General features: G+C 43.0%; 1 protein-coding gene across 5 annotated transcripts; it reads right to left on the bottom strand.

The window, feature by feature from the left end:
• Positions 1-4,982: 4,982 nt before the first annotated feature.
• On the bottom strand, positions 4,983-19,598 carry CEP15 (centrosomal protein 15). Of its 5 annotated transcripts, none has more exons than XM_076346547.1 (5): positions 19,537-19,598; positions 17,809-17,890; positions 16,950-17,073; positions 12,109-12,183; positions 4,983-9,372 (listed from the first exon to the last, which is right to left on the bottom strand). In XM_076346547.1, the coding sequence occupies exons 2-5, from the start codon at positions 17,859-17,861 to the stop codon at positions 9,229-9,231; spliced, it is 396 nt and encodes a 131-aa protein (XP_076202662.1). In that variant the 5' UTR covers positions 17,862-17,890; positions 19,537-19,598; the 3' UTR covers positions 4,983-9,228. The 5 variants fall into 5 exon arrangements, with proteins under 5 accessions (XP_076202662.1, XP_076202664.1, XP_076202665.1 ...); XM_076346549.1 differs by lacking the exon at positions 19,537-19,598 and adding an exon at positions 19,310-19,367; XM_076346550.1 differs by lacking the exon at positions 19,537-19,598 and adding an exon at positions 19,239-19,299.
• Positions 19,599-23,092: the final 3,494 nt, after the last annotated feature.

The following is a 23,092-nucleotide window of genomic DNA, read 5'->3' as shown; positions in this document are numbered from 1 at the left end:
TGTCTGGGACAGGAAGAAAGGACGACCTAGACTTTTGTTTAGTCAACACAATTGATTACAAATGAGAGATTAACAGGATAGCTTCAGAGTTTTTTTGAAGGAGGCAGAAGAGAAAAGTCCAATTAAGTGCACCGAATGTTAACTACATTGATTTCCACGGCCAGCCCTAGAGAAATTCTCATTAAACCATCCCTGGCGATCCCTTTTGGAAAGTAATTTGTCTCCCTGATGGAGCAGAGAAAGGGAGCCGTGTAAAGAGAAAGAAGCGCTAGTTCTTGGCACAATGAGCTTAGGAGACACACTGGAAAGAGCCAAAGGGGGAGTTAATGAGCATCTGACAAGCCGCTTGGACCCGGGCCTGGAGAGCAGCGATGAAAAGATGGAATTGGCCAACAACTATTCTTTATATCAAACATAAAAAGGCCAATCTGAAACAGGGCTGCTCAAAGCTGGTGGGGAAGAAAGAAAGGCCCCCACTGGGGGGTGGAGTGGAGGGCTCAACTGCCCCATTGGGACGGGGAAAAAAAAAAAAAAATAATGCACTGGCATGTCCCTCTCCCGAGAGAGCGGAGCTGCCGGACCTCGGCACCACCCCCCGGCCGGGCACGGCCCAGGGGGCCCGGCAGCCCCGGCGCAGCCAGCGGCAGGCAAACCGCTGCCACCCCGGCCCGGAGGCGTTTGCACAGCCTGGCCTCGCCCCACACCGCCCGGGAAAGGGAACCCCACGCCAGCCGAGCCGGGTACAGTCTTAAGAGGTTATCCCGCAGAGGTAGATCACCGGTCAGCCCGATCACAGCGGCCCGGCTCTCCCCAGGAGGCAGCGCCGCCCTGAAACGCGCCTTCCTCCTCCCCGGGGTTGCATTCGCCCACCCCTCCCGCTGCTCCGGGCTGCGGCCCCCCCGGGGGACCGGGCACTGCGAAGCGCAGCGCAAGTCAACCCGCCTCCTCTCCCCTCGTGTAGACACGGCTCGCTCGGAGGCTCTTAAATCAGATTAGAGCTCGTTAATAACAATTTTGGCTTAAGTCTGTATTGACTTAGGTTTAGGAATGGCTTAGCACTTTCGCTTAAGTCAACACTACGGCTAAATTGACACATGCCTTTCCCAACCCGCCGGGTCCCCGCGGACGCCCAGGTACCCGCAGGACTTGTCCTTCTCCCGCTTTAAGCCGTTTTACGGAAGTATTTGCATTATTTTTAAGCCAGCCCGCCGGGCCTCGAGCGTGCCAGCCCGCCCCCGCGTGTCGCCCACGAGGGTCCCCCCCCGGAGGGGCTTCGCGGGCCCAGGGTTGGGGTGAGGGCATTGCTGTCCTTTGGGGCTCTCGCTCTTTTCACTGCCCGGCCCCCGACGGCGCGGTCCGTGCCCGCTCCCTAACGCCTCCCCGCCTCTCTCCTCAGGCCCCCTCTACCCTTTCAGGTTTGGACCCCGGATACCCCCCAGAGAGCGGGGCAGCTCTGCCACCCGCGCCCGAGCTCCGCAGAGAGAGGAAGGGGCCGGAGGCAGCTGCCCCCGCGGCCGAGGGGAAGGCGGCACGGCGGGCCCCGGCGCGGGCATCGCCCTTCGGCCGGCACCGACAGCGGCCACGGCGAGAGCTACCGGCTCCCCGGCCGCGTTTGACCCCAGGAGCAGCCGCACGCGGACGGGACAGCGAGGGGGCAGGTAGGCCCTGGGGCTGTGCAGGCAGAGGGGGCGAGCGGCATGCCGCGGGGACGGGCACCCGCCCCCCGGGCTGGGGGGGGGGGGGCGCTGCATGGTAACACGGTCACCCCACGCCCTTCCTCTCCCGAGGGCTCCTGCGGGAGGATCTCACACCACGGCCAGCTTTGCCCCACACTGCTGGCCTTCCTATCCCCCCTCTTGCTGCCACCCGAGCCACCTTCCTCCCGAGCCACCAGCCCTGCTGCTCTCCAGGGCAGCCCCGGTGTTGCAGGTCCTGCCCCCCCGCGGGCACAGCGCTGTCCTGACCAGCACCCGGCACCATCACCACGGGGTCTTCGGTAAAGACACACAAAGAGGGGAAAAAGCTCTTGCCAGCTCGCCTCTACCGTCCTCCCTGACTCTCCAGGTGACCCTTCCCCACCTTTTCACCCCACTCCTGGCCCGCTCTCACCGCTAACCCTGCCCAGGCCAAAGCCGTAGGCTCGTGTTATTCGTATTTATCCCTTGCAATTGCTTAACTGATTGAATCACGGGCAACACGTGCCCTCAATTAACAACAACAACAAAAAAAGGAGGTGCATGTGGACTTCTGTGCTCTCCGTTTTGGGGCAGGCTAACCTTTCCTCGTCAGGTGTTGAGGCTGCGGCCGGGCCGTGTGGCTCAGCCCGCAGGGAGCCTCCGTGGCACCGAGAGCCGCGGCTCCCCGGGCTCCCTCCCGCCCCTCCGCTGAGGGAGCACGAACAGCCTTTCAGCGTGGGTGCTGAAAGTCACCGGGGCTCTGAAAATCTGTAAAAATCTGCCTTAAAGTGGCTCCGGTAAGAGCGTGTTTTGTCATGGAAAAGCCTTGTTGTCCCCAGCGGGGATGGGGACAAAATCCTGTCAAACACGGAGCGCAGAAAAAGGGTCTGGTCCAAGAGTTTATAAACCCGAAACACCACAAAACTTGACTTTTCCTACAAATATTTGTACCTTTGCCGTCTTCTGCGTTTGCAGAAGACGCAGGCTGATGAGTAACCTTACAAGTGATCGGGTCCGGTGACAGCAGCGCTTCCAGCCGACGGGGCAGGGACCGGGCACCTCGCCGGACCCGCAGCGCTGCGGCGTAGGGCAGCACGGCGGCTTCGCCTCCCTCGGCTCCTCGCCGAGCCTTTCGGAGCACCCCCGGCCCGCGGGCGATACAACCAAAAGGAGCCACAGCAGTGGCAGGGAGGGCTCCGCGGCGCTGCCCCGGCAGCACGGGGGGGGCGGCGGCGGCGGCAGCCCCAGCCCGCCGCGCTGCTCCGCCAGCGGCGGCCGGGAGCGAAACCCTCGCCCGAACCCTGCGGGGTTGGGCGCTTTAAACCACTTGGAAGACCGAGGCCGCAGGAGCCAAACGTTTCCCCAAATCAGCACCGCTGCCTCGCTGCGATGAGCACGATTGTCCTTTGAAGGGCGCAGGCGTTTTACATCGCACAGAGAACACCTGAGACCTCCCGCAATCGCGTTCCCAAAGTCCCGTTAACTGTCTGATACTCCTTCTACTGTCTTCCTCACTGCTGCCCGTTGCCAAGATATTTCACATAAATAGAAGCTTTCTGATTTATAATCAGCCTCTTCCTTCTGATTCATGATGTTAATGAATTGAGATATTACCAACATTGGCTTATCGCACCACTGAATGGATCCAGCAAACGAAAGCTGATTACAGAGGAAAAAGCCAAGTGTACCCGGAAACTTAATAAAAAGAAACGTCCGAGAAATAGCGTAAAGCGGGTGCGGTTGTTTAAGCTCACTCTAAACACCGTTCACAGATGACGGGGGGATGCGACAGTTTTCGTTCACGTATGCGAGCCTTTCCCCTGTGGATTTACGGATACGTTTTCCACCGTTACGGTGATTATTACGAACGTTTCCAAGGAATCAAACCCGCTGCCCAGGGCTTCCCCGGGAATCTCGGCGCCGCGAAGCGAGAGGACGCACACAACGTGCTGCTCGTTCACTTTCTCAGCGCACCGCTCCTGACGACGCGCAGCCCCAGCGCCCCCGAAACGACCGACCGCCGCCCGTCCGCCCTCCCGCGCCGACCTGCCCCGCGCCCGGAGCTATCTCATGTCACGCTGGGAAACGACAGAGAAACGCTCTTCCCCGCCACCCACCCGCTTCTCCCTCTCACACAGCCGCTCGGCTGAGGCTTTCCAGCGCTTGGAGCAGCCCTACCCCTCGGGCAGGCTCCGCAAAGCCCCGGAGCGGAGGCGAGCGCAGCCGCGGCCCGCTGCCGGGGAGGTGCGCAGGTTAGACCGCGCTTAACAAAGCTGCAGGCATGTGGTTCACTTAAGCAAATTATCCTCCGGAAGCTTTTATTGAGCAACAGTTAGAGCACCGTGAATGAAGCTATTGGGAACACATACAAACTAAGTGGGTAAAGAAATGCAAGTCTGGAAACCAAAATCACGTTTCCCAACACTGCTGTGAGGCAGGTACTAATTTACTGCGGCTTCAAGCTAGGTAATTAGTCAAGGAGACTGTAATTTACTTAAAGGACGGCAAAATTTTCCTTTTATTAATCTGCAATATATTTGTAAAATAATCTTACGGCAGCTGGCTCTGCTCGAATCTGTTTCAAAAGTGTGATGTAAATACCGTCTCACACTATTTTGTTGCCTATTAGGGCTTTCTGGTAGGTGACACGACTGAGAGTGAGGAGAAAGAACACCACACGTTTATTTTTAAGATCATCATCACTAGTGATAAAACTTATGGGAAGAAGCGAGCATACTTCCTATCTGTATGCGTTAAAAACAAACGTACGCGAAGTAACTCAAATGAAAAAGATACAACTGGAAGACTACATACACAGCGGGTACAATTTAGGGCATTTTCAAGAGCTGTTTCAGCTGTGTTTAAAAGGAGTAGCAAATTCCCAAATTAAATCACCCTATTTATGGCAAAGACAAAGAGCTTCACACAGCAGGAGGATGCACTAAAGAACCAGGGTTTTTCCCCACCTGTTTCCTTTGCAAGGGTTTAAGTATCTTTATCCATATCTTGCTAGCAATCGCATATCTGAAGTAATTTAGCACACAGTTACTGTGAAACAATAGGAAGAGTGCCAATAATCGATCTGGGATTCATCACATTTGGATTTTTCAGCAATAAACTTCTGAGATTCTAATCTTCACTCAGCAGATTAATATTTCAGATCAGTGTCAGAGGAAAATAAACACCGTACCTAAGCAAAGTATTTATCGCCGGTGTACTCACTGTCCACACGCTTGGCTACAGCAGGCACCAATTTACATCCAACTCGTACATGCAACACAACGCTGAAATCCAAGAGGCAGCGACTACAGGATCAAAGCTTTATTTCAACCGTAACACAGTATATCCGTGGATTATAATCCTTGAGCAAACACAATATTACAGTAATGAAGACCTTAGCATTACAAATATGTTAAAAAACAGCTTGCATTTGGGGCGATATTTAAGGTCAAGTTGTATCTGAACACAACTATTAAAATATTATGAAAACTACCATTATGGAGTAAATAATGTTTTCTTTCAGATGTAACCTCTAAAAGTACATTCCATTTCAAATTTGGTTTTCCTATTTTTCAGTATCAACAGGCTCAAACTGAGCATCTACATCCCTGACCATGTGAATGAAAAAGACAGGAATGAAGAACTGTAAGCTCAGCCTAAAATCTAGCTCTGAAAACATGACCCTGAATAAATACAATCAAGAGGATACCATAGTAAGTGTCAAATATCACGCTTCTAAACCACCTTATTATTTCATATGTACTCTCAAATGAAATTAATAGGCTTGAGAAAGATTCTGCAGAGTAAGAAATTTCTTATCCTAGGGAAAACTAACATGCCTTCTGCTACTGCCCCCACAGCCAGAATAACTGAGAAAGTAAAAAGCTCGGGAATGTGACGGTAGAGGTGACAAGATGGGTGAACAGGCTGTGCTCCTGGGTTAGTACTGCGGTTACTCAGCTGTGCATAAACCTAAAAAAGGATGATTAATTATTTCTTCTTGTAAGATACTCAAAGATTAACTTACAAACAGGCAAAACCTTTGGTTTTCCTTACTGCTCTTCTCCCAGTTGCCTTCCCCCACCCACCAGAAAAGCCCAAGAAGCAACAGGCTCTTGGGACCATTGCAGTTTATGTATACATCTATTTTAGCACAAAAGGGCGAGCAGCAAGTCAAGAACACAGAGTAACAGGTTATGTTCTGAAGGAAAACAAACATTTACCCAAGATAGGTAGGAAATTACATAAGATATATATAACGTAATATATATATTTTATATTTCTATACATATAAAAGCTTGGGATAAGATGGGGTATAACTGCATAGAATCAATATGGTTGAAGTAACAGCCTTGACTTGGTGAGAATAGTATATATAGTACATTATCTTCTATACTTTCATGAGTATAGAAGAATACTCATTCAGGATCTCAGTTAAGCCAATATTAAACCGTATCGGTATCAATCAGCTCTAGGGATTTTTTAATTTTTTTTTTTTTAAACACATTTAACTAACAATTGCTTTCCCAAATTTGTATCTATAGAAAGGCAAGTGGCAAGCTAGCTCAGCCACAGTAAATTAAACTGTGCACTCAACAAATCTAGCAGGAGATACCATATAATTACGTTCCCTGCCACTGCTTGCCCTGAGGTCTGTGCCAAATCAGGAAACGCTCGCTCCTGTACCTTAATGGCCCTGCTGCGTGCCTCCCTGCCCCTACTGCTGTGCTGTTTCACAGCCATATGCAACTGCATTTATTTATATCAGACCACAGGCCAACATGAAGGCCCTTGTCTCTGAGAGCAGTCACCTATACACATTCCTGCTTTAAATGTTTCTCTTCGTTTTATCCGTTTCTGGACATGTTCCTATATAGTTTTCCAGGCACTAGTTGTCCTATTGCTTCTAAAGCTATGCTGCAGAAAAAAAAAGTAATTTCCTTCTTTGAAAAGAAGATAAGTTCATTTTCATCTTAATCTCTTTGCCCAGTAACAACAACAACAAAACAGTCAGAAACACAGTATCTGAGCAGTTAACTGCAGCACAAAAACTACACTAACACTGCTTGCAGGTGCCTTTCACAGCACGCTACAAAATCCTCACCCATCCAGCTGCCATGCCCTCACAGTTCACACACTTCGCTTTCCTTCCACGGGAAATCAAAAGGGCCAAGGAGATAGTGAGCATCTGCATTGTGTCCCAGGCGGAGTCCAAAGAGATAAAGACCCAGATTATTCACACGTATAAAGTACTTAGGGGCCCAGATTTTAGTTTAAGTGATTTCCCTTTGGATGCAAAGACCAGGATGAATCCTAGCCTTTGTTAGCAACTAACTGCTCACCCATCCCTTCATTTTGGGCATCATCTGTAATAGCTTTTCCCTTCTTGTCTGCTCAATGGGTTCCAATTATTTGCTTTTTAAATTTGAGCTCTACAACTCTAAGAACCATACACATTCCTGCTAAATCAGATTGAGAACCGCTTTGTGATCTTACAGAAGAAAATATTACCAAGTTGTCTTTGTGACAGAACACTGAGTAGGTATAAAATTGCAATGGTCTCTATGCCAGGGTTTTTTTTAAGCTCTCTGCTTGTAAGATGAAAGCCTAATTTGATATTTTTGTAGTTATATAACAGTTCTAATATTTTGTGACATTTTGTATTGTGACACTATAGATGAAATTGTCATCGGACTGACACCCTTTACTGTTTATTCCTTAATTACAACTGTTAACAACACTGCAGAGAAGCGTGCTAATCTGCCATCACATATTATGAAAACAACGTTATTGTTACAAACACCAACACCCACTCAACAGGATATTTCTAAGATGGCAGTTTCTGTAAAAACTTATCAGTTTAATGGACACTTCAATAGAAAAAGTTTTAAATGAACTCTTAGTATTCCCATTGAAAACATACAACAATTTTATATCGCAGCTGAAGTTTTGATTTTATTGTGTCAGTGATTCTTCAGCTAATTTAAATTCAGACAAAACTGAGTGCCTAATTTCACGAACAGCATCTGCAGATGTTGGTTCTTAAAGACTACCCAGACTTCCTATAGTTCTCAGCTAGAAGTTAATTCTTTAGTTCTGACTGGACCATAAACTCCCCATGAACAGCTAATCAGTGAATAACTTAACTATGTTTAATTAACTAAATGAACACAGGCTTTTTAGTGCCCAGATCCAAAGCAGTCAGGACATTTATGAGAAATGTTGCTAAGAAGTACCTCAGTTTCAATAAAAGTCATTAAAACATCCCTACTATAAAAAAAAATACATCTATGTAGCATGGAGATGCATCGATCAGTTCACTAGTAGCCTAGCAAAATTTGTAATCATTACATTTTCATATCCTCAAACACTGGCAGAGGTAAAATTTTCTTCTCCTACTTTCAGATCAGGGGTGGAAGTATGTTGTTGCATATGAGATTAAATTTTAACAATACATTGACTCAAGTCCAGGTTCTTAATTTTAAAAAATTTTTTTTTTCTAGGCTTTCTTTGCTGAGGAAGGATTAAATTTCTGCAGGCCAGGTCACACTCCTTGGAAGGCTCTTCCCCTTAACCGATACTTTAAAAAGCACTGCACTAGAGCAGTGAAATTTTCATACCGAGCTAGCCCACTGTACAACCAAAGGTCACTGATACTGCACCTCTGTAGGAGGAAGCTGAGGAGCTGTTCAATGGCTGAAAATGAAAATATTACCTCCACAACTTCTATATATGCTTGGTTCTTGGACAGCCACTGCCAGCTACCTTTCGGTTTGCTTCTTTCAAACTTTTCATGCCTAAACATAAGTTCTCACTTGTAGATTATGTCAACATAAAGAAAATAGCATTAAGAGCAGCCTAGAAGTAGCAAAAATCCCTAGAGGTTTGTTTACTTTTTCCTGTCTTTACCCACCCATTAGACAGGAAATACAAAGTAGGCAGCAGGAGGTTGGAGAAAGCAGCAGTGGTTACTGGAGCAAGGTGTAGAAGCAATGACAGTGGCAATGACAAAAATCAGGGAAAGCAAGATGCGGAAATTCAAGGTGTTCCTTTTACAACTGCTCTCATGAAGGTTTTTACACAGGTTCCTGGTGCTAAACCAAGGCTACTCTCTCTGATTCAAACAGCCTGCCTTTCCTGTTAACGGTAAATTCCTCCTTTCTCCCTCATCCACAGAGACATACAGCACAGATGACTGCAGTGAAGAAAGATAATGCATGAATCTGTCTTTACTTATCGCACTTATATGTAGAAGCAGAGGATTAAAAATAACCTAAAACTCCTCTCATACTGAAAAAGCAATTGCCTTGGTGGGTTTCTATACACCAGTGTTTCTCACTTTTGATCCTAAAAGCCACTTTGAGGATTGCTTCTCTACTACAGAATAAAAATAATTGTATACAATGTGACAATGGAAGCAAATTATCCAATATGGTTAATTTTAATTTAAATGATTTACATTACAATTTAATGGCATGATATTCTGTTGCCTGATCTGGATGATCTTGTCTGCTTAAGCCATAAATTACAACATAAAATGAAACTAGAGTGTTTATTTTTGTGAATCTTCTTCTGGGTAGCTTACGTTCTGGTTTGCAGTTTTCATTTTCTTAAAACCAATAGGAACTTCTGCTCTTCCTAAAAGAAACTGTTCCCACTTGGGAAGAGATTCTTTAATTGATGCCCAATAGAGAGTCTGAGAAAGATATAAGAAAAAATAAACTTAATTTCAAAATCTGTGTCAACCCACTTAAAAACAATATAGATACGCAATGCATTATTAAACCTTGCCTTATGAGTGAAGCAATTCAGAAAAGAACAACGTACTTCAACAAGAAATTTCAAATCTCTTGTACGATACAAAATACCAGCTTGGAAGGATTTCATTCTGCAGCAGGAACTGTGAAGTGACTGAATGTGCCCTCTTGTGGTAAGCAACAGTTTAGACTCTCACAGTACCTTTAATAAAATATTTTCCATAATAATAAACTTTTCCAAAAGCAGCTCTTATATTTAAGTACGTATGTTAGTGGAATTTAATTTTGAAGTGAAAAGAATTGTTTAATGTTATAAACGAAAAGTGTTATGTAAATTGATTACCCTAGAAAAGATTGCAGTAATGTAGTTCAAAATATTTGAGTAAAACTTTAGATGTGATAAAACACTGACGAAGTAATCAGCTCCGGTATTTGGATCACAACTGAAAAAAAAAAAAAGAAAAGCTGTATACTTATCCTGTGGTCTAGGAAAACCACTATGGATTATCTAACCCTTTCTCTGCATTACCCTGTGCCTCTGAGTAATAAATGTAACTTCTGTTTTATCTGTGGAATGGAAATACCATTCATCGTTTTTGTGTTGGTATCCTAAGGGTAACTTTGTTGTTTGTAGGATTTTGAAGAAAATTTTAAGTGCCATGTATCATTTTTTTTCCACAAAATACTGTGATCAAAGAGCTATATTAAGCTAACACTTTAATCCATCCACCAATGTAAGTGTACATATTTTTAGACATTGATGTCCATTCAGAAAAAAGTAATTTTGTAGTAGAAAACATTTATGGTACATATGTATCGAGCCTTTTTTTCTTTACTTGTTTAAGTATATAATGTAGAAGAAGTGTACCACAAAACTGAACATCTCCCTGCAGAGCATTAGATTCCTGGCTAATCATTTTGATCCCTACGTGTAACTCAGATATAACTATGGCTCTTGCAGGTTTACAAAAATATTTTCTTCAACAGATTTACTCAAAGAATCTTTTTTGACAAGCATATGTGCTGTCACACAAAACTACTCTGACTTAGCAAGCTGGGGATCCATTATAGCCATAACTTTCAAAGTATATTAATACAGACACATATATGGCTGAGTGAAATATGCTCAGAAGTGTTTTGGAACAAAGCACGCACAAGAATTTTGTACCATGAAAGAAAGTTTTCTTTTTCCACTATTTATAGCACTCTTCTTCAGAAGTATAAAAAAAGGCTGAAATAGCATCTTCTCCTTCAAATAGTAACTCTGTTCTCTCTAAAATTCAACCGCTGCTGCAGAGCGTAGGCATCTCTGCAGCCATAAGCAATTGCTCTGCATTCTCTGATTTGTGCGGACTTCGGTCTACATCCCGCAAGCAGTTTAACACCTAACACAGGACAGAGGGAGAAGCAGTCCAAAACTGATTCAAACAACTCTAGAGGTGCCCTGAAAGTCCTCTAGGAGTCTGAAACTACTTCTGAACACAGTCAAAATAGGTTCAATATTAGAAGCTTGGCATCTTTCAAGATGTACAGGTATCCAGGAAAAAAATGTACCCTTTTGCCTAAAATCCCTAAAAAAAAAAATCCCTGAATGGGCATACTCAGTGTGCATCCTATCACAGTGACAGGAGTAGGCTATTCACAAGATGCAATGACAGACAAAAACTTTTAACAGTAACCAGAACAGGAAGTGATGCCTCTCATTTAAGTAATAGCCTAAGCATTACAACACTTGCCCAGCAGCTGTGAAACTAATGTACAATACACTTCTCTTCACAGGCTGACAGCACTAAAATCCGTACCTTTCCCCTCCTTTGACAGTGCCCTAGCACACAAACTAGTGTGGGACACCCTGTGCTACTATGCCTGTGGAAACTAAGCCACCATACAACAAAGAACCCACAAACCACTGGTGCAAGAAACACACGCGGGAATCCGACTCAGTGGCCTTGTGGTTGAGATACTTAGTTTGCATCAGGAAGAGCTGTGCTCCAATTCCTGTTCCCAGGACTGTTTCTGTCCTCATCATTCATTCATCACTGCATAATACTGATAAAACAGTCTTGAGACTAGGGAACTAAACTTGTTACGTTGTATCAGGATAATATTCAGTTCTCAGAGTAACTTGCTGTTCAAAATCTTTATCTTTAAATAATGTTTTAGGGACTACAGGTTGAGAAGTAAAAATAGAGTGTTCCTGCTGTAGCAGTACTTTTCATAAGCTCCCATACAACCATAAAATAACTGTGAGGAGTAAAAATTTCTCTGTTCATGCAGATAACTCTTGACCCTGAAATGGAAAGATGACAATCTGTGGCAAACTGAAAATGGGATGACCATATAAAAAAACCTAAATACCTCTGAAATAATAAACACAGTAATCTTCTGATAGTCACAGTATTCATTTTTATATTTGACTTCATTTTTAAATAGAATAGAATATATATTTTGTATAGATCTGAAAGCTGTTAAATATTTCCACCAGAATGCTCCAGAATCTAGGGACCTTGCCCCAGAATTTAGGTTCAGCTTGCTACACAGTACACAGGCCTTTGGCTATACCAGTCACTGGATTTTAAAATCAATTATTTTCACTTTAAGAACACGCTTCAGGGGGGAAAAAAGGCAAATTATTTGGTAAACAGCAAATGAAAAGACAGTGTTCTAGGACTTACTTCTAACTTAACAGTATCGGGATGTGGAAGTAAATACACTCTTTCTTGCAGCTTTTTTTCTGCTGCTTCTATATCCTAAAACACAGGCAAAGTACATTTTAAAAACAAACTCTGGGAATATTAAAAGGAAAATGCACACTCACATAAAGACATTTAAATTAACTAAATAAACCCATTACAGCTAAACAGCATTCAAAGAACAACACTAAAGTTCAAATCTTTCTGTTTAGTCATTCTGAAATCCACCTTGTACTAGTAAGATGAACATCCTACAGTTTCTAAATATGTTTGCTGTACCTTTTTGATACAAGAATAAATTTCATGACCACGTAAGACTGTTGCTGTAAAACACCATTATTCTCTCTGGACACTAGGATAAATTACAGTTAAATTCTGTTCTATAAAACTTAAGAAAATAGAGGGGAACAGAACAGTTTTCTCTGTGCTGCATGAAGACTGAAGTATGTATTCTAGCTACTGTAACTGTAAAGTAACTAGGCAAATTATGTGCAAGATCTTTACTCCTCAAGACAAAGATGACTTGCTAATATGCATGCATAACATGTGCACAAAAATGTAGAGCTGCAGCAAGCTGTTCACCAGACAAACTTGGATGACAATGCACCTCACATAGCTTGCTTATAAAAAAAATCAGTATTTGGGTTTCTGCTTCTCCAGTGGATGTGTGCTGGACTCACAAAGGCCTAAATAGATTTTTAAAAAAAGAAACAACCAAAAAACAACAGCAACAAACAAATCAAAACATCCCCCCAAAGTAACCGCCCTCCCCCTTTAAAGTTCTGACCCATTCTTGTGGGCTTAGTTCCATACCCAAACATTGAAGAGATTGAGTGGTGGGCAGATGAAGAGAGACAGAAAGGGACGTGGGAGTGGGGTGTGAAGAAGCCAAAGCTGAACAGAGTGGAGGGGGAAAGAAAGTATAGCAGATGGCAGAGTTGGGAGCAGAGAGCGGGTGTGAAGAGTACAACAGAAAAACTAAATGAGAGAGGAAATTCCCCAAAGGGACTTCCCAAATATTCACCACCACTGCCGCTGAAAAGAAGAGTGAGATTCTGGAGGAGCATATCCACAAGAGAGACCAAACATGATTACTCGTATTGAATAATAGCCAATCTGAATACATCAATAAGTAAACAGTGCTCGACTGAAGTTTAGTTTGAAAAATATGACTCAAATTCAGTAAAGTACGATTAATAAAAGCAAAAACCAGCCTTACTGTTAGCCAAAGTTCAACTTAGTGATACAGATACACTCAGTTCATTCAATTTACAGTGTTCATCTTATTTCATTAATTCCTTTTACAGCATGACTGTATTCTCTTGTACTTAAGTACAAACCAAATCCAAGCAAAACTGTTCTCCCTTTTCTACAGTGAAGTGCATATACCCTTGTAGGAAGCTAAAGGATGTCTGAGAAAGAGCAAACTAAGTCTCAGATTTATCCAAATCCTCGGAAGTAGCAAGTGGCTGCCCCTTTTCAGGTGAGAAAAGACTAACGGGATAAACGTAAGGGGGGAATATGGGCAAAGATGGAAGCCATTTGAAGTCACAATGTCAAAATAACAGAGGACAATACAGACTTAACTAACCTAAGAAAGGAACTTCTCTGTTGCATGTACTTAGAACAGAGACACCACAAATAGCACCACATGAAGCTCATATCGGTATGGCTCAGACCAAGTCTAGAGAAGTTATCACCACACTGAAAAGGAGGATCAATCAGTAATGTTCACTTCATATTCTTCCACAGGATTTTCCTCCTTTCTGATTCCTTCTTCCTAATTCCTGTAGGAATTTTCACAGGAAGGAAGAATATCAATCAAGATCTTTATTTCTTTACATACTCAGCTAAGTCATTGGAATGTTTACGGTGATAGGAAATGAGTGTCTTTCAGGCAAGAAAGGAGACAGCAGTTGTGCATATATGTTTAGTAGAGAAGGTCACTTTGGCATAGCCTAGATATTGGATGTGTCTTTTCGTTGCTCATTCTAGTTTGTATGTTGTGCAGTCTATTGTCATTCAGAATACTGATTTAATGACAGACAGTGAAAGAAATTTTTGCTGGAAGGTGTAGTATGCTTTAGAAAATAACTGGAACTATTGAAAGATTAGATGGCACTTCTTGTGTGTCTATACAGCTGGTAAGCTTTGTAGGAAAAAAAAAATCCCCGCCATCAATATAAAAATAAATACGTCAGCAGTGTAAACTTCTTTGGAAAAAACAGCAAATCTAATATGTCACAGTACTGAAAAAAGAGAGCATCTTACAACGCTTCCCCTAAAACCACAAGGACTGGAACAAAAACAATTCAAGACCCTTCCCCAGAGGTAAAATGGAATGCATGACACATGCATCACTTTTAGGGGACCAAATTCAGCTGTCACTTATATTGATATCAGTCTGGCAGAATCCCACTTAAATAATTCTAGAATTACATGCCTGTGAAGGAAAGCAAATTTGGTCTAAATTACCTTCCCAATACTAACTACTATGTAGCATTTTCTTTATTTTCTATTTCATGTTATAAGCTGTTGCACAGTAATACATATTGCTAAACACAAGAAATATTACTGACAAACAAATGTCATAAATTAGATTATAAATACTAGTCTAATTTCTGCTTTTATTACAACATTATGTAAGTACCAAACGATACAGATTTCCCTAATCTGCAGTCTCCCTCTAAAGACATCAGTGATAATTATGTTAAAATGCTGAACAAGTGCTTATAATGCTAAAATTTCAATTAAAAAAATGTTTAGTTCCTTGCTTCCTACTGATTAGTAAATAAATTAATTTTGAAATGCTTTCCTGTGCATAAATATCAACTAGCACAGAGAAAGAAAAATGTCTTTCGCTATGATCACATACTGAAAACAACTGATTTTGCTTACATGCAGAAAAACAGAAATGCAAATAAAAAAATAACACTTCATCATGTCCATGTATTTTTGAGTAGGCCAAATCAACAACTCTCCACATGGTAACTGTGAAATGTACAGTGCCTGGTATCAGGAACAATATTCTGAAGCTGGCACATTAATCAGTCTTGTTTTCAAGCTTCTCATATATTATTCTGCATAGATTTGTTTTTTTTCCTGTTTTCTTCTGTTATCAGAAAGCATCTGCAGGAGTGCATGCCTGTTAAAACTAGTATAAAATTAATAGATTTAAACTGATTTATGCTACTTTATCCTGCAACAGAATTTGTTTTGATACATATGTTTTTGCTTTTTTTCCGTACAAACACCAACATTTTTGACACTTGAAAGGAACAATTTTGAGGATGTGACAGAAGATGGCAAATATCTGTTTAACTGCAAAAATATTTACACCCTGTATATGTCTGAGCTATTGTTAACATTTCCAATACAAGCTTTCAGCATGCAGAAATATACCCTGCATTTATTATGTTCGCCTGTATATGTTAATTGAGAATGCATTAATAAAACACAAATACTGTATAAAACCCCTATATTCATGAACTAAATTAAAATTTATTTTAAAAATTAGAAAATTATAAAAAGCATATGGAAAATGGGAGTCATAATGGCTGAAATTATTAAATCAATGGAGCATGAACTATGGAAAAAATAAACAAGCCGCCCACCTCTCCCCAGCCTCCCTCTGAAGCACCTACACTTCTCTGTACCCACTACAGAGGCTTTTGATTGCCCCAGCCCAGAATGCACCAGTTTACCAGAGTCCAAGCTGAAAAATCTTCCTTGTCACAGAACAGTTAAGAAGGCATCCCTGATTAACTGTTCTGCCTCGTCTGCCACTCCTTAACTATAGCTTCCATTTAAATACGAAGAGGGCCTGCAATAGAATTATACCCACCCAAAATGTGAAGATTTTAAATCTTGACCGGGCTCTGCACGAAGAAACAAAAAATTTTTGGTGACACAAATTAATCTTGTAATTTTCTAGAGTAAAACGTTGTTTCAGTAAACACAATACATGCAATACGGACCCTTAGTAAGTAAGGGTTTAAAGAAAATGCACGAGAGGTATGGTTTTCTGCTGTTTCCTGAACAACAGACAAACATTTTTCAAATGCACGCTCATGTCAGTGGTCAAGTGCAATCTCTTCAAACTCAGATGCCTAAGCTAGGGGCTCCAGAAGAGGTTTTAGCATTCCAGTCCCTGCCATCAAACCTGGATTTTTTTAATTGCCCGTTCTCATACTTCTGCTGAATTTACCTAAGAAATGCAAATCTTACCTAAATATGACAACAGGTATGTAGAACAGCTATTAACATTATTAACAGTATCACCACTAAGAAGAGCCAGAAACACCAAATACTGTTTTTACAGACTTGCAAGTAAGATTCTTGAAGTCATTCTACACCCCTTTAAAGAAAAACATTAAACTGAGAATGTCTTCCACAACTTCACACAGCCATAGTGGGAGAATAGTTCTTACCCTGGACTAAAAGCATTATGGGCTGGTCAGCCCCTATTTCCAAACACACCCCTGGACCTTGAATCACAGTGTAAAGGTGCTGTGAGTCTTGTCAGACTAAGTTCTCTTAGGCAGACATGTAATAGCATGTGTTGCATCTCTACATGTACTTAAAAAAAAAAGAAAGATAGTAGCAACTGCCACCATGAGGCTCATATAAGGGCATGGGAAATAGGTAGTGATGCCATCAGATAATAAAGACTTGTAATTTAATACTTTTGGTCAAGTTCCAGAAGAGGGAACTGTATATAGGAGAATTCAAATAACTATAGAGCAAACACTTTTTTTTTTTAATTCTCTAAGCTACATAACCATGACATTTCAATGCGGTCCCTGGTAGTTGCAGAAACTTACATTTAAAAGTGCTGCATTCCTTTTATGAGCTGCATCAGCTGCTTGAGTTTGCCATGTCTTTTTAGTCTTTTTGTCTCCTAGATAAGTCTCCATCTGCTGTAGCAGCTCTGATCTCTGAGACAGTCTACAAAGGAAAACATTTTGCTAAGTGGGTAGAACATTTTGCTCAGGAGCTAGAAAATAACCTTTTTACCTTACCCAGTTTTCTCAAAACTATGGGGCTAATTAAGCCGGCTGTAGGGTGGGTGTGCTGGGGGAGGGAAAAGGTACAGGCAGACACCACCTGCTGTGCTTGTATGAAGCTATAATGTTGCAACCAGCAGTCCTCATATACTAAGGTGCTTAGAAGCACTGAATCTCCCAGAACAGGGAAGACAGGGTGGGTCGGGGTGACTTGATCAGTACTACTCTCGCTCATTGGCAAGTACTAGTTGTTATAAGAAATGCAGATTTTTCTGAATCATTACTGTATTTGCTTCACAATCTAAGTTTTCAGGGCAACAAAGAAGCAATTCTATAATTGAGGCGTAGAGTGAGAGAATCCAATTACCTTCCCCAAATAGGAATTTAATGGTGACAGGAGGTTAACAATGGAGATCTTAAACCAGTACCACCATTGGAAGTCAAAAACCTCATCAATCTAAATACCCTTAACGGCAATCAAGGATGCCAATTCCAATAGTTCATGAAGGAAGAGTGCCACCTCCTGGAACACCAACCCCTTGTTGAAATACCACTGTGCTCTGTACAGAGCTCAGATTCACTGTTCACAGGACGGCCATGTGCAGTGAGGGAGGTCTTGGAAGACCACAACACAAACTGCTGTGAGGCAGGCCACAGCGCTGAAACAATTACTTACATCTCTTCATGTCTTCTAGCAAGGTGAACCTCCTGAGCCAAATAGGATGACATTTTCAGTTGTTTGCCCCAGTTTTGTCACTCTATTAAAGGAAAACCAAGTGAAATTAAAATCTTCCAAAGACATACATGAACATACACTTTCCAGTATTAAACAACTCCATGTTAAAAAGTTGCACGTGTGGTTTTTATGTATCAGCTATCTACACATAACCTGCTTATAAATTTTAATATTCACCACAAGACATTGTTACATTATGCTTTGAATACATGCACACTACTAATGTTCACAATATGTTCTAGGAAAATCCTACTGTATTCTAATGATTTATGACAGAACCAAAATTTGACTTTCAAGTTTCAGATGTAGCATTGAGTTTTCTCAAGTTTCAGATGCTTACAACCACACAGGCAAACTATGTGCTTGCATAATTTGTGTATTACTGTTTACATTAGTGATTTCTGGCTTTTGTCACGTTACTCTGAACACAGTTATACTTATAAATACCATTTATAACTACCTCTCACAGATGCAGTGTCCTGATCTATGTTTAAGTACAGGCATGATTAAACTAAATAACTTAAGCTACTAAACCAGTTAAATTTTTGAGCGCTTGAAAAATTAAGTGAAAATTTCTCCAGCTCAGCTCTTCAGTACTGTAACACAGTACATGATGGGATACACAGTTTAAATTGTTTACATCTTACTGACTTTTTTTGAGATATGAAAGAGATGAACTGCCCACTGCATGCAAATCGAGATCCTACGGCACTTTTCAGAAGGCTGAAAGTGTTTTACAGTCTAATATTTTTTCACCTCAGAAGTGACTGCATTGTTGTCACGTTAAGTAAAATCAAAGACAAGAACCTGCCACGTTCACAATGTTGAAGGGTGCGAGAACTAAAAGATCTTCTCGAGATACGAGAACATTAGGAAAGGCCTCCTCTCTGTCAAGAGATTCGCATGTGACTTCGAAGCAAGTTATTTACACGTGCACTCGAACTTCAGCAGAGGCCATTTTCTAGGGATGCAGGTTTCACCACGCTCTGAAAAATACTTCTATACAACTGCCCTATTGCTAATGTTTCCCCTTCGTTTAATACGGAGCACATCCCCTCTGTGCTTCCCCTCAGCCGGGGAACTTCATGCTGTGTGCGAGACCGGGCAAGATCTCTGCTCATCAGGCAACGCCTTTACCGGCAACGGGAGAAACTACAGCACGGGGAGCGCAAACGCACGCACCTCTTTTCTTTAGGGGAGCCTAGCTTACAAACAGTAGCAATAAACAAGCACTCAGTGCGAGCATCCTCCACCCGCAGCACCACGGGCCAGTCGCTTCACACGCAGCTTCCCTGGGCGGCTGCCAAGGCGTGAGGCAAGCCGGGCTGGGCCGCTGCGGGCCGCTGCCCCGCCGGCAGCCCCACGCTCACCCCCGGTCTCGTCAGAAGCCCTTGGGAGGCACCCCGGGCCGAGAGGCGGCAGAAGGGACGGGCGCTCCCACCTCAGGCCGGCAGCCCTTAAAAAGGCGGGAGCGAAGCGGCCTCAGGGGGAAGCACACACGGCGGGCGGCGGCGCGCGCGAAGGGGCGCGCAGGAGCCGCCCTTAGCCCTACCATTGGAAGGGGGGGGGGGGACAGGATCTGCGAGCCCGTCGGAATGTACCATTCTTTAGGATTGAGGGAGGAGAAGGCAGGAAAGAAAAATAAATAAATACGCAGCCCTAGTTTACCTGCAGCCTCGCCGGCTTCGAAAAGGAAAGCAACCACCCACCATGGTCTCCACGACGCCTTAACCTCCCCCCCCCCCTCCGCTGCCATGGAGACGGCCGGAAAGGTGGAGCCGAGCCGTAGGCGCTGATTGGCACCGTCGAGCCCCGGTAGGAGGAATCAGGCGAGGTCGGGATCCGCCTTCGCCACGGGGATTGGAGGAGCGAGAGGATCAGGGCCCAATCAGTGCCGGCGGGCGGGCCGCGGCTGGAGGGCGGTCTCGTGCAGCTACCGTTACGCCGCAGGGGCCGTCCCGCCGGCGGCTGTGGCGGGGCAGGGCGGGGAGGCGGGTCGGGCGGCAGCGCGCCGGAGGGCGGCGGCGTTCCGGGCAGCGTCCGCGGTGGAGTCCAGCGCTTGAACCACCCCTCTCCCTACGCACGCGCACGCGAGATTTGGCAATAGTTCGGAGAAACTTTTTTGGCTTTGCAGCCCGAATGCGCCGAGGAAGAGTGAGCCCGCTCCGAGTGACGTTGAGTGGTCGCTGAGGGTTAGCGTTGCCTGTTCTTCCCTCCTTCCAGAGTCCACTCGTCCCAGCGCCGTCGTGTTCGCTAGCGAGGGGGACTTACATTTGAGGCCAAGGGTTACTTTCCCGCCCAAGGCACAGCGTTACATCTTTGGCACTGGAAGCGTGCTGTCAACGCCAGCCAGAGTCTCCGCGCGCGTTTCCAAACCCTGGGGTGTGATCCTGCCCCCCGTGTATTTGAGAGCACAGTTTCTTCCAGGCCTCGAAGAGTTCCTGAGGCTGCCTCAAGTCCTTTATATTAAATTTTTTTGTCAAAATATACTTTTAAAAGAAGGCACAATTAATCTACATTTTTGTGAATGTTTTGTTCTTTGTAGAAAACATAAACCAAACAACTCTAAGCCAAATGCAGCTGAAAGTTCATTTTTCTCATTTTCTTCATTGTTGCCTGATTTACACACATTTGCAGCTGCAGGTGATTTCTAAAAGCTGCTCTGAGCTTGTCTTCCCTGTTTCCTTTCTAAACATTCTCTGATCCTAGTGTTTTAAGATGCCTCATCACAAGCCTTTCTTACTGCTGATCAGAAGTTTTTTCTTGTGATTCTTCAGCTCTTTATCTTTTCCATTTTTTCCATTCTCTGATTTTATATTTCTGCAACAAACTCGCATTAATTCACTTTATGACATATAATTAAGTAGAAATTCTTTAATGTACTTGTCAACTTACCCCTGCTTACTGCAGCAGTCAGGATGAATAGTACTCAAAATATTTTTTTTTTTTTACCATTGTGATGTAAAGACAAGACATTCCAATAAATGATACGGAGAAATAGGAGCCTGTCCTCGTTTCTAATGGTGTGAAAAGCTAATGGTTACGGTCTCACTAAATTTAGCGGAAAGCCTGTTTTGCATATTCTACTTTGAGCTGCACCAGTTCTCTGTAATGGCGATGATCTTTCTTTCTTGTAGCATTTAATGAATTTCAGAAAGAATAGAGACAAATTGAAGTTTGGTTTACATAAACCATTATATATGCCATTTGTGGAGAGAATGCAAAGAGCATTTTAGTTAAGCTACAGATACTATCAATTGTTCAGTGTTGCGGAAACAGAGACAGGATGGAAACCATAATTTCTTAATGACTGCTTTATGTGACAGTGGGTGAAACACTCTGTAAGTTCATAGCTAATGAGCTATACACTCTGCATTGAGTTTTTCAGTATTAATGTTCTTTTTTCATTAGAAGAGCAACCTAACCTAGATCAGTTCCCAACTTAAGAATATAAGCTTTAAACTTATTTTTAAAAAAAAGAACACTGGTAGTAACAGCCAGAAATCCCCAATAGCAGGCTGTTTTGAATAGGTGGTTCCTTGTATCTGCGAAGCGCCCACAATGAAGTCAGCATGGGTCACTGCAGAAACAGGGCTTTATAGATAAGAGTCACTTACACAGGGAAAGGCATTCTGCTGTATATCTTAATGCACTGGCATCTAATTGTAGCGTGCTCTATAGATTGTTATGTCATCCATCCCGTCCCCCCCCAGTTTCCAGTTATACTGTGCATCTTACAGAAGAAAATATTTAAAAGTTATTATATGTGTGTTTCTTCTTCATTAAATACTTCTACCTTTGTGTGAATTTGCTGTTGGATCACTGGTATAAAAATTTGAAAACCTGTGTTTAGTGTCCAGTTGTGCTAGTATGACCGAGTGTACGCTTTAACACCAGAGTAGTCTCTCCGTTGCTCGGTCGCAGTCTGCAGAGGAAGTGTTGCGCATGAGATCGGGTACTCCGTGAGTGCCTAAATACGGGTTAAGGACTTACTGTTAGCACTGAAATGTGGGCAGTGTGGCCCTAGGCTTTTTCTTAACCCTGCAATTTGGTTTTGGTCTGAAAATTTAGGAGAAAAGGCTTTTCTGAGCGAAACTGGTGAATTGTAACACTAGGTGGCACTTAAACACAGCTAACAAAGACTTTTAAGTCTTGCAACACGCAAAAACAGTCAAACACATTCTGTTCTAACATGCAGTTAATTATATCCTCAAAATGATGTCTTGGATTGATATTACTAAACAAACATGTATAAAATGTAATTACAGACAAGTGAAATAAATACTGTGGGCTTATAATTGCAAGATATGTTTTTTGCTTGTAATATGCTACACACCTGTGCGTAGTTTATATAGCTAGTATTTTATTTTGTCATTTTTACTAACATTTAGAATGGCGTGATTTAGATTTATGTGCTTTTATTTACTGGTACCAATTTTTGCCATATGTCAGTTTTTAAAAAATGGAATGTTTTTATCTATTGGGATTTTAAACCAGGAGTATTTCAAAGGGAAAACAGTAAGAGGAATTTTTTTTTACGAAACCACTTCAAAACTTTTTTTAAAAAATGCATATATTTTAGGGTTTTTTTCTAATTGCTTTGCTTTCCTCTTCTTTCTTTACTCGCCTTTTGGAGGTACACCTCTATTGCTATAGTAGTGTAATATCCACTTGGAGGTCCAAAGTCTATCTGTTCATAAACATTTCTTAAGTAAGTGATACCATTGGTAAAATATACCAGGCCTACGGGACAGTCTGATAGCCGTGAAATCCCACCAGAGCAGCTTGTGGCCATCACCTTGGGTTCTGGCAGTTTTTCCTATCAACTGCAGAAGTGGTCAGCAGCATTTCAATCAGCTGCACAAGCCCCGTGCGAAGCTGCTTTAAGTTACAACAAGCTAAAAAAGGCAAAGGCGTGCAAGGAAATGTCCTCCCAGTGCAGGAGCAAGCTAATAAAGCATCAGACCTAGAAAGTGCAAAAATGGACTGCTAGTTCCTCTTTCCCCTCACATTCCAATATTCAGGGAGTTGCTCTCAACCTTACTGTTGGCAGGTCCCATACCGTTCTCTGTTCAGGGTTACAAATAGTTGTCTTCTCTGTGGTAGTAAGATTAGGGCTGAGATGAAGCTCATAAATGGTAGGACAACCCAACAACACGTTCCTGTATTTGCGTTTTGTTATTTGGCAGCTAAAGATGTGTATTTGGTGTGGGAAGGACTGGTA

This window comes from Aptenodytes patagonicus, chromosome 8, assembly GCF_965638725.1.
Source record: "Aptenodytes patagonicus chromosome 8, bAptPat1.pri.cur, whole genome shotgun sequence".
Lineage (NCBI taxonomy): Eukaryota > Metazoa > Chordata > Aves > Sphenisciformes > Spheniscidae > Aptenodytes > Aptenodytes patagonicus.
The sequence above is the reverse complement of the archived record's forward strand: the minus strand, read 5'-3'. Positions and strand labels throughout refer to the sequence as shown.

Bases quoted from the DNA above. Each gene is read 5' to 3' on its own strand.
- CEP15 (XM_076346547.1), bottom strand. From the start codon at position 17,861: ATGTCATCCTATTTGGCTCAGGAGGTTCACCTTGCTAGAAGACATGAA. The intron at 17,074-17,808 runs GTAAGTAATTGT...TTTCCTTTGTAG, and splicing joins GCTAGAAGACATGAAGAGAT to ACTGTCTCAGAGATCAGAGC. The intron at 9,373-12,108 runs GTAAGTCCTAGA...TATCTTTCTCAG, and splicing joins CCGATACTGTTAAGTTAGAA to ACTCTCTATTGGGCATCAAT.